This window comes from Dysidea avara, chromosome 10, assembly GCF_963678975.1.
Source record: "Dysidea avara chromosome 10, odDysAvar1.4, whole genome shotgun sequence".
Lineage (NCBI taxonomy): Eukaryota > Metazoa > Porifera > Demospongiae > Dictyoceratida > Dysideidae > Dysidea > Dysidea avara.
In genome coordinates, this window is record NC_089281.1 from 24,386,259 (window position 1) to 24,400,027 (window position 13,769).

A 13,769-nucleotide genomic window follows, 5' to 3' on the forward strand; every position below is an offset into this window, starting at 1 on the left:
TAGAATCCTAAGCTGCTCTATATACCCAGTAGAGCATGTAAAGCCAGTAATCACTTGCAGTAGTTGCTGTTTGTATCAACATAAGTATAAAATTCAGGGGCATATTTGGGGTTTCCTGGGGTTCTGGAAACCCCCCTCTGAAATTTTAACTTATGGGTTTGCAGCAGGAACACTAAACTATCTTAGTTTGGTAGCAGAAATGTGCAGAGTAAATGGGAACAGGGCAGGGTAGTACATTAGGAAACTTGCATATTTAGGGAGAACATGGGTATATCTTTATAATTGAGATATATACTCAAATAGAGTGGTCAGGTGAGTAGTTAACTATTCCAATAGAACATATATTAGAGAATGCAAATTTTAAACTATAGTAACTCGAATAAGTTAGCAACCAAATCTGAAGTTTTTTTATTGGTATATACCTCCCCATTGAAAACCTATCCCTCCTGGAGGAAAACTGAGTGTGGCCCCGACTAGACATTGGGTGACCTACAGTTTGAATCCTTAGGTTGGAAGGATTATTAATACCTGTCTTCAGCGTCTTGCAATTGTATATGTGACCTGGCCTGCAAAAATTATAGCGTGTGGGAACAAACTACACCCTGCCACATAACATCTCATATCTCAGTATTGGGATGGAATATTTTCACTCTGTGACTTGTATTTTAAAGCCAACTAAATGTTTAATAAGTGCTAAAAAATTTCATGGCCGCACAATAATAGAATACAAAGTTATGATGTGTTAAAGTTTGAAAAAGTTTATGTTCCCAGCATACCCTATTTTTGCAGGCCCATGCATCACCAGGGTTCTGCCCACACTGGTTATAGCAGTGGTTCAAAGTGACCAGTACCTCTAAAACCAACCAGTATCTTCTTAAATCCAACCAGTACAATTTTTACATACATCATTGAACCAACTAAAATGCTACTATTTCATTAGGGATGTCTGCTCACAGGAATTGCAGTACCACTCAATGATATGAGTATGTTGACTGACATTCCAGTGTTAACTTAATATATCGTGAACAATAAATTTACTGGTATACCGCCCAGCACTAATAATTAAGGTGGACTTAGTCCCACAAGTGGCATTGACTTTGACGTATATAAAGTTTTGCTGCTCAGTCTACCAAGCTCAAATCAATGAGAATGTGTTGGGGTGCTATATAAACAGTTAATCTTATTTACAGTAGGAGCAAAGTCTTACTTGATGGAAGTCCAATGAGGAAGGATCATGGCCCATCATGTTAAGTGTCTAACTAGGCTGTGGGAATTATGCTCAAATTTATTCTATTTCGAAAGTAGTTGACATTATGCTTCTAAAACTTATACTCATCCTCCAAATCATTTTCAAGTTTTATCGCTTCGAATTCCTTTACTTTTGACTAATTTTACCAATTTGGCAGAAAAGCTGGTTTGATGCTTATAGAAAGTATTCTATTATTAAGTGACTGCTGTATTAGAGTATCTTGATCTAAAATTTTATAACCGTATCAAAATGCTGTTCTATTTACCATGCAACATAATTCTATCCATGCCTTACTATTATTATCAGACAGGTTCTAGTGTTTATAATAGCTACTGGATATAATAAACAAGTTTGTTCACTGTCAACAAGAGAAGTAAGTAAACCACTGGAGTATTCACCAGTTTGGACACTACACTTAGTCCTATTTTCTTTATGTGAATCTCTTTATAGAGGACATGTATCCTGCTAGAGCCATTTGAAATAGTCCTGATAACTAGTTATATACCATTTGACCCATTTGCTGGCATTCATTTAGAAGTCACTCCTACAACGTTAACCCACTCTTTGTAGTGATGCATAGATTTACTATGTCATGGTAACTTTTTTCCCCTATATATTAGCTAATGCAGACGGGTAACTATTTTGTTGCATAATCATAGCAGTCACTTACTATAGTAAAAAAAATGCAGATAGGAATTTAATAGAACAGTCACTCAATTAACCAAGCCCTATTACAAAATGCTATGTTATTATGATAGACTTGGAAGTTGCATGGACTCCTTATATAGCTTACACACCTCACAGGTACGTAGCTACTTACCTTTTCAAGATTATCTATGCATGCATCATATAATGGGGGAAAGTTGCTTATCATTGTCAACAAGCAATTGTTTCTTACAGTCAAAACTACTCTAATAGAACGTTCATAATGAAAATGGGTGTTAAAAAGAATAGTGTATAACTATTGTAGTACCTTGAAAGAATGATTAGTACCTAAATCAGATTTTCATTTCAATTGGAAATGTATTCAGATCACTACAACATCTGACCAGCCACAAATCATGGCCCATGATTATTTAGCACTTGAAGGGAACATTGAAAATACTTTCCATCAAATTATAATATTTCAATGTTTAAATCTGCCAGCAGCTATGAGGACCACACCTCAGAGCCCTGTACCTATTAGCTCACTTCCAAATATGAGAACTACCTTGGAAAAATCCTGGGTACACCACCTGGTATGTATTCTAACATATTCACATAAAACTTTTGCAGTTTAGTTTTCCTGATTTTAAAATTGCATGCATGTGATAAAGTGTTTGAGCAGCTGGGGGCAAGAATACTTTATTCACAGTAAAACTTTCAGTGTTTTATCCATGAAGCTCCTCCACGTTAAGATTTGAAACAGTTCCAGTATATGACCATGATCTACTATGATCTCACTCAATTCCACAAAATTATACATGTACTTTACTTACAACCCTCCCCCCACCCAAAAGCATTACTATTTAAATGATGTTAAATGACAATGTCAGCATTAATTTGTATGGTTTTCTTTGATGTATGTCTCTCTCCCCATCCTCTGATTTGTCACAATGTATATAGGATGTTGGTTACTTGGAGCTACTGACCTACAATATCCTCAAAACAATCATTCAAACCTCAGCTACATTATGGATTTCTTTACATAGCGCTGCTAAGACCAACATGTTCCAAAAGCATACAACTGAAGGTCTGTAGGATGCTTGGTCCTACAGCCTGTTTTAATTATCAAGTGTTTGAAGTCACAGAAAGGAGAAAAAATCCATGGGCAGGATGTCAACTTCATGTATTTATTCATAGGAACTCAAGAGAGTAGCTTTTCATTATGGCAAAGTATCTCATGTGAAACCAAATTACCCCCTCCCCCTAGTGTGTATAAATGGTTTAGATACCCAACATGTCACAAAACACATAGTTATGGAAGTTAGGAAAGAGGTGAACATGTAATATAATTTCAGCCACTGTATTTAGTAGTACATACACAAAACACTTGTCTTCTAAGGTCAGATTAAGGATATACACACTATATGATTTGTGTGTAGTACTAGCTACACACATGAACAGTAATCATCATAAAACCTAGTGTAATGTGTCAGGTACTATTCTTGAACTATGGTTATGTTAGATCAACATATGACGGGCCAGCACTATTTGGAATACCACAAGCAATTTGGATGTCACCTTCTGCCCTTTGCTTCTTTGCTGATGGCTCGTATCCTTGTGATTCACCCAGTGGTTGTAAAGCAGCTAACAAAGTTTGTTCCTTTTGACGTGTACTAACATTTTTTTCATATGACGTCTGTGTCTTGGTGACTACCAGTGTGTGAGGGTTACCAAAGTGCTCTGTGACGTGAGTGGCATCAGCTCCAGTACTATCTAACTGCTGGTGAAGGTGCTGTCTACGCTTCTTGCCAATCTTGAAACGATATTGCACTTCATTGGGATGTAGCATGAACCGTCTGAGCTCTAAACAGTCACTGCACATACATGAAAACTTCACAGGACGAGTAAGGCTAGACGGTGCAGCCAATACTTTATTAGCGGAAGCTTCTAAGGTGGAAATGCAGTAAGCCAGCAACACATTCAGAGGTCCTTCTCTGTCAATCTCTGTTGTCTTATTAATAACCAGAACTGCTGGTCCCAGTGTTTCTAAAACTGGGTATCGTACAGGCTTTACTCTTGCAGTGTCAACAAACGAGACAAGCAAATCACTGCAACCCAAAATTGTAAGGATGGACACTAGCTGACACACAAACTCCTTGTTCCTGTTAACATCTCTGGTAACACTAGAAAACCTGTAGTAACTCCATGAATGTGACGTCGGGCTGACAGGAGTGGCATCTTGCTCGCTGATCAAGTAATTGATAAAAACACCAGCAAGGCACTTGCAAACATCTTTCTTTCCTTCATCTGATATTTTGGAAGAAATCTTCAACAAAAACTCACAGTACTTCTCAACTTTGTTTGATGTGCACTTCTCAAAGGTAGCTTTCAATGGGGACTTGAGGATACCCCATCCATGTTTGCAACCAATTGCTGAAATAACACTGGAGAAAGAAGTATCGTCAACATAATAGTTATACTTGTCCATATTTGCAACAATGACATCCAGACATTCGACAATCAATTCTACTTTGCCAATCAGTAGTAAAGTCTGCAAAAATTTGAGGGATGACTTTACAGATGAACGTGGTAATTCTTTTATAATATCTTTGGCAACTGGCACCAAGCCAGCATCTTTCTGGTTCCTCTTGACATCTTGCTCAAACAGCTCGATCATGTTGCTAACACCAATCACAGTGGTACACTTTCTAACAGGCCAAAACAACAGTGCTGCCCAGTGGTACTGCTTGTCAACAGTAGCCCCTTCGTTCCCCGTGGCTTCTTGAAAGTCCTCTTTGTACGGATCAACATCCTTGAAAAACTCTTCAGGCACAACACACTCCTTTTCAAGACTAATGCTAGAGGATATCTTCTTGTCATCATAAGCCCTCAGATGCTCTGCTGTAAAATCTTCATCACACAGATCGTCAGTGCTATAATGACCCCTGCCATAATGGGAAGCTGACCATTGCTCTGAGAGCTCTACATTGCCCACAAAGAGGTTAAAGTCAACTTCAGTATTGGCCTGTATCAACACATCTGCTACTGCTCTATCAGTGTTCTTCAATAAGCGAAAAGACAAGCTGGCTGGACAATATTGATGTTCAAGCATATAAGTCATCATTTTTGGGCAGTCTTCCGATTCGATGTCTTCATTCCATGCCCTCATCGCTGAAACAATGGTGGACACTTGAGTGTGATTGTCAGCTGGAGCAGGACACTTGTCACCCCCTGAATACAACAAGTTATATATCAGGCACAAACGATACCCCTTGGTGACTGGTTTCACTTCGTGTTGACAATCAGCATAGAATGCTCCAAAATAAAATTTGCTACTGGCACTAGGCCCACAAAACTTGAACTGAGTTTCCTTCCCCTGATGAAACACCATCAACTCTCCACCTTCATAATTTGATGGCAGTTGGATGACTAAAGTGCCAAACATGTTGTCCACCTTTTCTGTGTCCCTATGACGCTACATGTAGAAAAGCAAACACATAGCTTAAGACAAAATGTAGTATCTATATCAAAACAGCCTAGCTGTGAAAATGGGTATGGCCCCATTTACTATAAGCTGTTTGTAGTTATGCACACAATTTGATATGCAAACTATGAAAGTGGAGGACATTTCCATAGCAAGTCATCATAAAGGTAGTATGGAGCTACGTATGACACACTACAGTGTCTTGGTCACTACAACAATGACAAGAACCTTAATCATTACAACAGAACCTAAACAGTTGTTGGTTAGTTCAAAGGTATTGTATGTGAAGTTGTTATATGAACAGTGTACTTTGTAGGGAATACAAAGGTTAACACTTTTCTGCCATAACTATCACCATCTTTGATATTAACTTGGCGGTATTGGTTAAAGCACACACATACCTTTAGTGAGACTCAATATGCTTCCAAATAGTAGAATTTGAAAACCTTTAAAAACTACAGCTGAAATTAAATGAGCTGGCCACTTAGCTTGACAGTAATTAATATTTGGAATGTGGTTTGGTTGTGCAGTTTGTATCCTAATTCCTTTGATGTGGTATAATGAAACTCACTAATAATATATATTTCAAAACAAAACGTAGGAGACATTTAGAGGAAGTGATAAAAAGAATTAAAACTACATTAGCAAATACACAATTCACTGCAGTCATGGCAGTCTGATTACTATGGATGATGTCTGTAATAATGCAATTTGATCTTCATGTTCCACTGATAACCTGATCAGTATCAAATCAAAGTTCAACCTGACACATAGCTACAATTTTCTCTCTCTCGTTTTTTTAAGTGAAATTTTCTGACTGATGATGCCTTTTAGACAAGCACAGCTTGATAATGGCTATGGGCTTGATATTTTCACTGTTCAACGTTGCTTCATCCTGCATGACTGGTGCCTTTTGGCATACCACAGTACATACAATGTACAGGGGTTAATCTAGGGGGGGGCGGGGGGGGGCACAGGCCCCCTCTGGGTTAGCTATTGCCCCCCCTAGGTTTATACCTAAAGCCTTGAGAAATGGAAAGGTTTAATTGATCCCAAAGTTGTATAATCCAATGGTCAATATTCAATGGCATCACAGTAAAATTTCACCAAAATTGAGTATATTTACACCTAAATTTTCAAAATTTTCCTGGGGGAGCATGCCCCCAGACCCCCCTAGAATCCGAAGCAACTTACTTCGCCCCCTCTAGGTTAATATTCTGGGTTGAGCCCTGATGTATGCTTCATTGTGTTCTCCTTTGTGTCCCATTTATCTTTGCTAACAGCGCAAGGTGTTGATTTGCGGCAATGCCACGTGACGGCTTCCCTACATTTGATGGGAATTGTATTGCAGAGGTCCTTCTCATAGTATTTCTTTGTAACACTGTGTATATCAGACTGAACACTTAAATACAGTGAATACACAGAATGCTGAAAGGCTACATACAGGCAATGCTCTATATCACTATGTTACATACTGCATGTCAATGTTGCTATTTTTAAAACAAGGCTAAATGAGTCAGACAGATGCAATAGTAGCATTAATAGTGCACCATGCTTGTATCATTGCTAGCAGTAAACTACACTAGGTTTGGCTTTAGTAAATAATGTGCATACAGCCACAATAGATAAACCAAAGCAATACTCATTGTGGGTGAAGCACTATTCATTATGCCATTTTCTTTAGTTGTTATGATGCTTCTGTGAGGTCACACTTGGATGACTTAAATAAGCAAATCCAATTTACACTATCAGTGACTCAACCCCTGGCAGACATTCAATGAATCTCACTAATAGACTCAAGGAGTGTCTGACTAATCAATTACAAGGTGACAGTCTAATGAACCCACAAAAATTTAAACTATATTTACCAACCTTGAAAAAGCCTCCTGGTTCATACAGTAGTAATTTGTAGAGCTCACAGGTTACAGTAAGACTTGCAGTACACCCCAGGTCTGCCTTAACTCTAGCCAACAATGTCTGTATACTCTCCTGCCAATCAGGATTATTAACTGTAAACTGTGAAGGACTGAGCTGCCAAGTACACCGAACACTGGTATCTACTATTGTCTCTTCACCCCTTCCAAAGGGAGCTCTACTTGCTAACTCAATAAGATTCCTTGCTTGTGCCTCGCAGAGTGGGAGCCCAAGGATACGGCCAGCAACAGACAGTGATGGTAAAGGCATAGTGATCAAACCACCAGCAGCATAACATCCTGGTCTCTCCACTGCGTCTAATGTATCAGCAATGGTCTTGTAGTAAGGCTTCTCCATTGGGTCCTGTGAACATTTAATACAACAAAATTAATTTTGTGTATGAAGATTACTTCTGAGCAGAAACTAGTCGTTCAGATTATTTTTCACATGCATGCCTACACAATGAGTCCCTGCTACCATTTCTATTCTAAACAAGTAGCCGGACACCGCTTAAAGAGAGACTGAAACTGGAAATGAGCACAAAAACCAACTGAACACACTACAGTATTCCTTCGACTTGCCTTAATATTTCTTCTGGATAGAAAGAACATTCTTGCACTGCTTACCCTAACCACACGTTCCGAGTCTCTTCCAGCTGTAACAGGCCAAAAAACGCGCCAAACTCCACGTGCCACTGCTTTGGCGCTCGCCCACCCTTTGTAAAGGCGCAAGCGCCGTGCTACACACACCAGAACACTGACACCAGTTTTCTCTCTTTTCGTCCCCGAGTCGGCAGGACGTGCCTGAGCTATGAACACTGATAAGAAACCGGCCGGGACTCTGTGCAGGCTGCTGAAATGAGGTATGTCCGAGCCGGGCCGGGTATGTCGGACTGATCAGTGGTATATCAGTCTGGCGGGTATCTAGTGCAGGCCTAGTACGGCCCCCTTACCCCCTCAAGAGCACTGGCACTAGCATGTACGCAGTATCACTGAAGATACTGAACTGTCAGTATTGGCATAGTCAAATACTCTAATAGAGCAGTCATTACAATAGTAACCAAATACCCCACTGAGTAGCTACACTGTCGGAGCTTCTGAGGTAGCCCACTTGCCGGCACCGCTCCCATTTATATACACACCTGTCTCCAATGGTGTGCATATTGGAACATTTTTGGTGTGCATGCAGCTGCAGGGCATGCGCACACTTCAGATATTACAGTGTATAGATAAAACACCACTGTATATAACTAGTATATTAATTTAGAAATTAAGTAGCTAGGGATCTATGCAATAAAATGTAGTGAAACAAGAGATGAATGATAGTATTACAACATAGCTCGGTGGGAAAGTCCCTACTTTGGCACTGGTTGAACAAATGATTATTATACAGTGGAACCTCCCTTATCCAGACCTCTATTATCCAGGCACCTCCATTGTCCAGACAGCCCAAATTGTGACTTGGCACAAGGAGGGAGCCAAAAGGTTGTGTTTACCTGTTTGGCAGCTTGTTTATTCTACTAGTAATAACTACCACTTGGTTGCTAGGTGATATTACATTTTTACAGCCAAGGGGAGTAACCCTCTCTGCCTACTAAACTGCATAGCAATAACAACATTACTTGGATTTTAGTTAGTCACTTTTAGGATAATAGTATGTTATTCTTAGTTATGGACATTTCTGAGATACGGACAGTAGTTACCAGACCACCCGGATAAGAGGGGTTCCACTGTAGCTATAATGCCAAAGTAGGGACTTTCCCACCGAGCTATGCTGTAATACCATCATTCATCTCTTGTTTCACTGCTTTTTATTGCATGGACCCCTACTTCATTTCTAAATTAACAATTTTTTTAATAGTACTGGTTTGTTTAGTTTTTTGTTGTAGCACAGCTAGCTACAGTGCAACTTGTGACTGTTCTATTAGAGTATCACACATGACTGTTGTATTAGAGTATCTCGAGTCAGCCAAGAGGTGTGCAGCTAGTTAGACCAATAAGGAGTGAGGTCATCTTGTTTACTGTCAAGTAAATAGCTAGATTGTTAAGAGGTGTGGTAATCGTACTCTATCACTATTAATCTACCTATAGATCTTTATTTGATGGGCGTGGTAACGAACGGGATCCCAATTGCGAAGTTGCTGTACCTAAGTAGCCATCTAGCTGGTATATACCTTTTATAGTAGTGTTGGGTCGATATGGTTTCATTGGATGAAGAAGATGAGCAGCCTGATTGCAGATAAAAGAAAAGACAACCATACCGTTTGATATTAATTTTATTGGGAACAGCTAGCTATGTATATGCTCTTACTTTTAAAACATACCCTTATATACTTAGCTATATGCATGCTTGACTATAAATTGCATATTTATATACAGTTGACCACTTCATAGATATTTGATCATAACATGCATGCATGGGATCAAATTATGAGAAGACAACCAGCATGCATCACCCATGCATGAATGGCTGCATACTGTTCCCTGGTACAGTATGTAGCTGAGTATAGGCTGTAGCAATGGTTTCACATCAGTCACTATGCAGGCATTAAGCCTTAAGCCATGCATGAATCTAGGCCAATGCCCCACTAATTATAATCGTTCATTTAAGAATTGAACAGCATGTAATCACAAGCCAGAGCCATGGATGTAGAGAAAACTCACTGAGAGATGGCCAATCATTCATGGTGCTAAAATTGAAATACTAACTCATTTAGCTACTCTACAACATGGAACATCTAAATGATTTTCATTGCAAGTATAGACCTGCATGCGGGTGTGTGTGTGCGTGAGCTAAAAACTATAAACCCCTTAATTCTTTTAACCCCTTAATTCTTTTTGACCCATGTATTGCTATCTCACCACTAAGCCAAACGTCCTGCCAAACCAATTGCTTAACTGAAAATTGACAATTTATACTTATTAAAAATATACACTGCATAGTGGGTATTGTCAGTGGTGCTTGCTTGGATCGGAACTAAAACCTTAAATGATCAGCATCTCATGGCTACAGTGTCTGGACCCCCCTGCACTATACCAGTATTTCTATATTTATACAGTGATCAAGCTACCCACTTATGTCTACTTAATTCCTGTTTAAATAACGTATAGGTAACTTAATGTGACCACTGTCTTTCTGCATTTGAGGGTATGTAGGTTTATCATCATACAGTGTATATAAACAATTGAAGTACATACACTATCTCTTTATATTAATGATCTAAAAAGGAATTTCCCTCTTGTGGTGAAAATAAATTGAGAACAGTTGCAACATAGATTGATATTGCTGGCCATGGCTGTAGTTGATCTGTTAGCATCAATTTATAAGCTAATAAAATTACAAAAGCACACATGCTTCAAATTCTGAAAGTTTCAACATAATATTATTATAATGAGAATAAATTGCTAATTCAATAAAATCTACAGTAAAAATTGTTGCCAAATTTGATCTCAACTAGAAGGCTAAATTTTTGAATTCTCCCATTGTCCTATCTGCTGTTAAGGCTTCAATTGCCAACTTTGCTACATTCAAGGACCATACACATCATCATTTACAGGAATCAAGCTATAAGCCATTAACTATTCAGAATAATATTGTCACTCTGGAGCAAACTGGAAGAGAGATCAATGTTTGAGATATAACTGTCTTTCTTGCATGCTTTATGCTAGTTTTGATACTCTACCAACCCTAGCCAGGTGGAAGAACCCTACATGTGGACTTTGTCAAGCCCTTGTTATCTTTACTGTATAATATTATGTTCTGTTTTACTTGATCAGGGCAGAGACATGATTCAGTTTTGGTTCATGGATATTATGTTGGCTATCTTATATTAAATGCTATCCCGCTAGGGACCTGTGAGAAGGCTAGGCCTGTAAATACAGGGAGTCTGAAACAGCCAGTATCATCCCTCCTAGTACCATCCCTACCAATCTTTCTACCACCTTTAGCAGGCCTGATTTGGTCTGGTTTTCTGATGACTCCATCTGTTTGTTTGAAACTGACTATCCCCAACAACATTATATTGGCTACAAGAGCTCAAAAGAAAGATCGATAAGGCACCTTATTGCATGACTTCAACATTCTGGATTAATCGCTAAACTTGTTCCAATTGAGATTAGACATTTAGGTTGGACACATTTGCTTATGTCTGTCAGAGCTATGAGATTACTGTTCGAGCAGGCTGTCTATATACATTGCTGTCTCCTACTCATACTGTCCACACAACTGTCTCCTACTAACACAGAATTTTTAATTCCAGAGCTTCCCTGGACTGGGATCTGTTGGATCTCCTTAACTAAACCATACTGCTACATAAACAATTTGGTACTCCTAATATAGAGCAGTCACTTGAAATACAGATTGATACTATCTAATAGAATAGTCAGCATTTAGTGAAATACTCTAATAGAGCAATCACTGACTAAATGTTTAATAATATCACTAAGAAAAGTAGGAAATATTGGAGTGTAATGCAAGCATGTGTGGATGCAGAAGAACATAAAAGCATTTTGTATTTGATAGCCAACGCAAGTAACCAATTGCAAACAACATTACATGTTTGATACACATGCTAGCGCATTGTGTTAAGTTATATGTTTCTTCACTTGTTGTCTTACCAGATCCCTGAAATTGACTGCAAGCTTCTTTATGTGATGTGTTCCTGCATTATAACATTGTAGTTAATGCATGATATTGAGTTAAGTGTATAAACATTGATCTTGCAATACCAATATATAGTAAATAGTTTTTGAGTTTATAAATACAATTTTACTAGCATTGTATAATAGTTCAGGCAGGGGACAAACACAATAGTAATTGCCACATACACTTATACATAAAAATGGTATGTACACACATTTTTAAATACAGTATGTCCACCCTGAGCTAATACCTGAGAAAACAGTTAAAGAAGTCATGCAAGCAGTTTTCACTAAAGCTAAAATTTTCAACCTATCAGATAATATTGAAGGTGTGAAGAACAAACATGTATGGTTTGGTATCATCATTAAAAGCTCTGTGTACCAGACTGTACCAATAGGCAAATTTGAACACTCACATGCCCTGTTTTCACAGGTCTGGTGAGTGTCAGCTTGTGTTCTATGGTAAAAACCAAGACATGTCATGTGTTGGAAGTTAGCAAATTTAGCTCAGTAATGGCTTAGTAATGTGTGGTAAGTAAAATGATAATTGGTCAATTGACAGTGACCACCCCTAATGTGTGGACAGTCAGGAGAGAAAATAACATACAATATACACTGGTAGTTGTTGATATACAAATATGCTGTGATCATTGATGAGTTTCTTTAACTTCACATACTTGTTAGTTGCAAGAATTAGTCAGGTACTAGGCAATCTTGTGGAGTTGTTTAATACAGTATTATAGCTGCTATCAGGACTATAACTACTACTATTCAAAGACTGATATAGAACACTCAATACAGGTACATAATATATAAGTTTTGTCTGTTCTGATCTGTAGAGAATACACTGTAATGGATATAGATGCATAAGCTGTGTGACATTACTGTAATGAGTGTTATGACTATAGAAAAGATTTTATCATTGTTCACATCAACGGCTGTTTAAAGCAGTCCATCTATATATAGATTCGTAAAGAAGACTGGTTACATCATGGAACCAATTACTCTACCAGTGTGGTACACTAGTGCAGTGGAAGATAGTTGGAAGAAGGTTGTCAAAATTGGACTGAAAACAATGGGAGTAGAACTGTGTAAAAAGTATGTTACAATTTCATAAGATTTACACATAATTATACCACTCTCTTCAGACTGCTAGAGCTAACACCTGGTTTGGATGACTACTGTGAAAACATGTTTGAGAATGGCATGGAAGGGATGCAGGAGTATTGTCACATGATTGCTAAGGCTACCAACACAATTGTATACATGATCCACAATACTCACTGGCTAAAATGTCTTTCATCAGAAATGAACTTTATTGAAGGAGTGGAAATTGAAGGCTACTATGTAAGTTACAACAACTACTACATTAGTATACTAATTATACCAACATTACAGGCTTTGGAGGAGGCCATTATAGAGACAATGCAGTCACTTCTCAAAACTGAGTTTAATGCTCACGTCAGAAAGTCATGGCAGAAATTCTATCAGTTTCTACACTTACTACCTCTAACTTGACTGAGAGGAAACAATGTGGACCATTAAAATGTCATGTAGATGTAATCATACAACTATATTGCTGATAGAGACTTATTATATAACAAGTCATTTGATTTATTCACAAACTATTCAAAAGCACTATAACACATTTACTGTGAACTATTACCCTAGTATATACATATAATTATAAATAGTAGTTGTACTTATCTGTGATAAACTGTGTTTTCTGCATGTACAAGATAAAGACTAATCATTAATATCATCACAAATACTTACAATATACCCATTGACGTCTACTCCATATACAGTGACCATCCTGAGAGCAATGCTTTTCATC

General features: G+C 38.2%; 2 protein-coding genes across 3 annotated transcripts; one reads left to right on the forward strand and one right to left on the reverse strand.

Moving 5' to 3' along the window:
* Positions 1 to 3,265: 3,265 nt before the first annotated feature.
* Positions 3,266 to 7,970, reverse strand: LOC136236598 (uncharacterized). The gene is made up of 3 exons (XM_066026815.1): positions 7,874 to 7,970; positions 7,251 to 7,655; positions 3,266 to 5,369 (listed from the first exon to the last, which is right to left on the reverse strand). Exons 1-3 carry the CDS (start codon positions 7,901 to 7,903, stop codon positions 3,408 to 3,410), a joined length of 2,397 nt encoding a protein of 798 aa, XP_065882887.1. The 5' UTR covers positions 7,904 to 7,970; the 3' UTR covers positions 3,266 to 3,407.
* Positions 7,971 to 8,035: 65 nt separating this feature from the next.
* Positions 8,036 to 13,671, forward strand: LOC136236680 (uncharacterized). Of its 2 annotated transcripts, none has more exons than XM_066026909.1 (4): positions 8,036 to 8,154; positions 12,899 to 13,030; positions 13,081 to 13,279; positions 13,331 to 13,671. In XM_066026909.1, exons 1-4 carry the CDS (start codon positions 8,150 to 8,152, stop codon positions 13,448 to 13,450), a joined length of 456 nt encoding a protein of 151 aa, XP_065882981.1. In that variant the 5' UTR covers positions 8,036 to 8,149; the 3' UTR covers positions 13,451 to 13,671. The 2 variants fall into 2 exon arrangements, with proteins under 2 accessions (XP_065882981.1, XP_065882982.1); XM_066026910.1 differs by lacking the exon at positions 8,036 to 8,154 and adding an exon at positions 12,275 to 12,733.
* Positions 13,672 to 13,769: the final 98 nt, after the last annotated feature.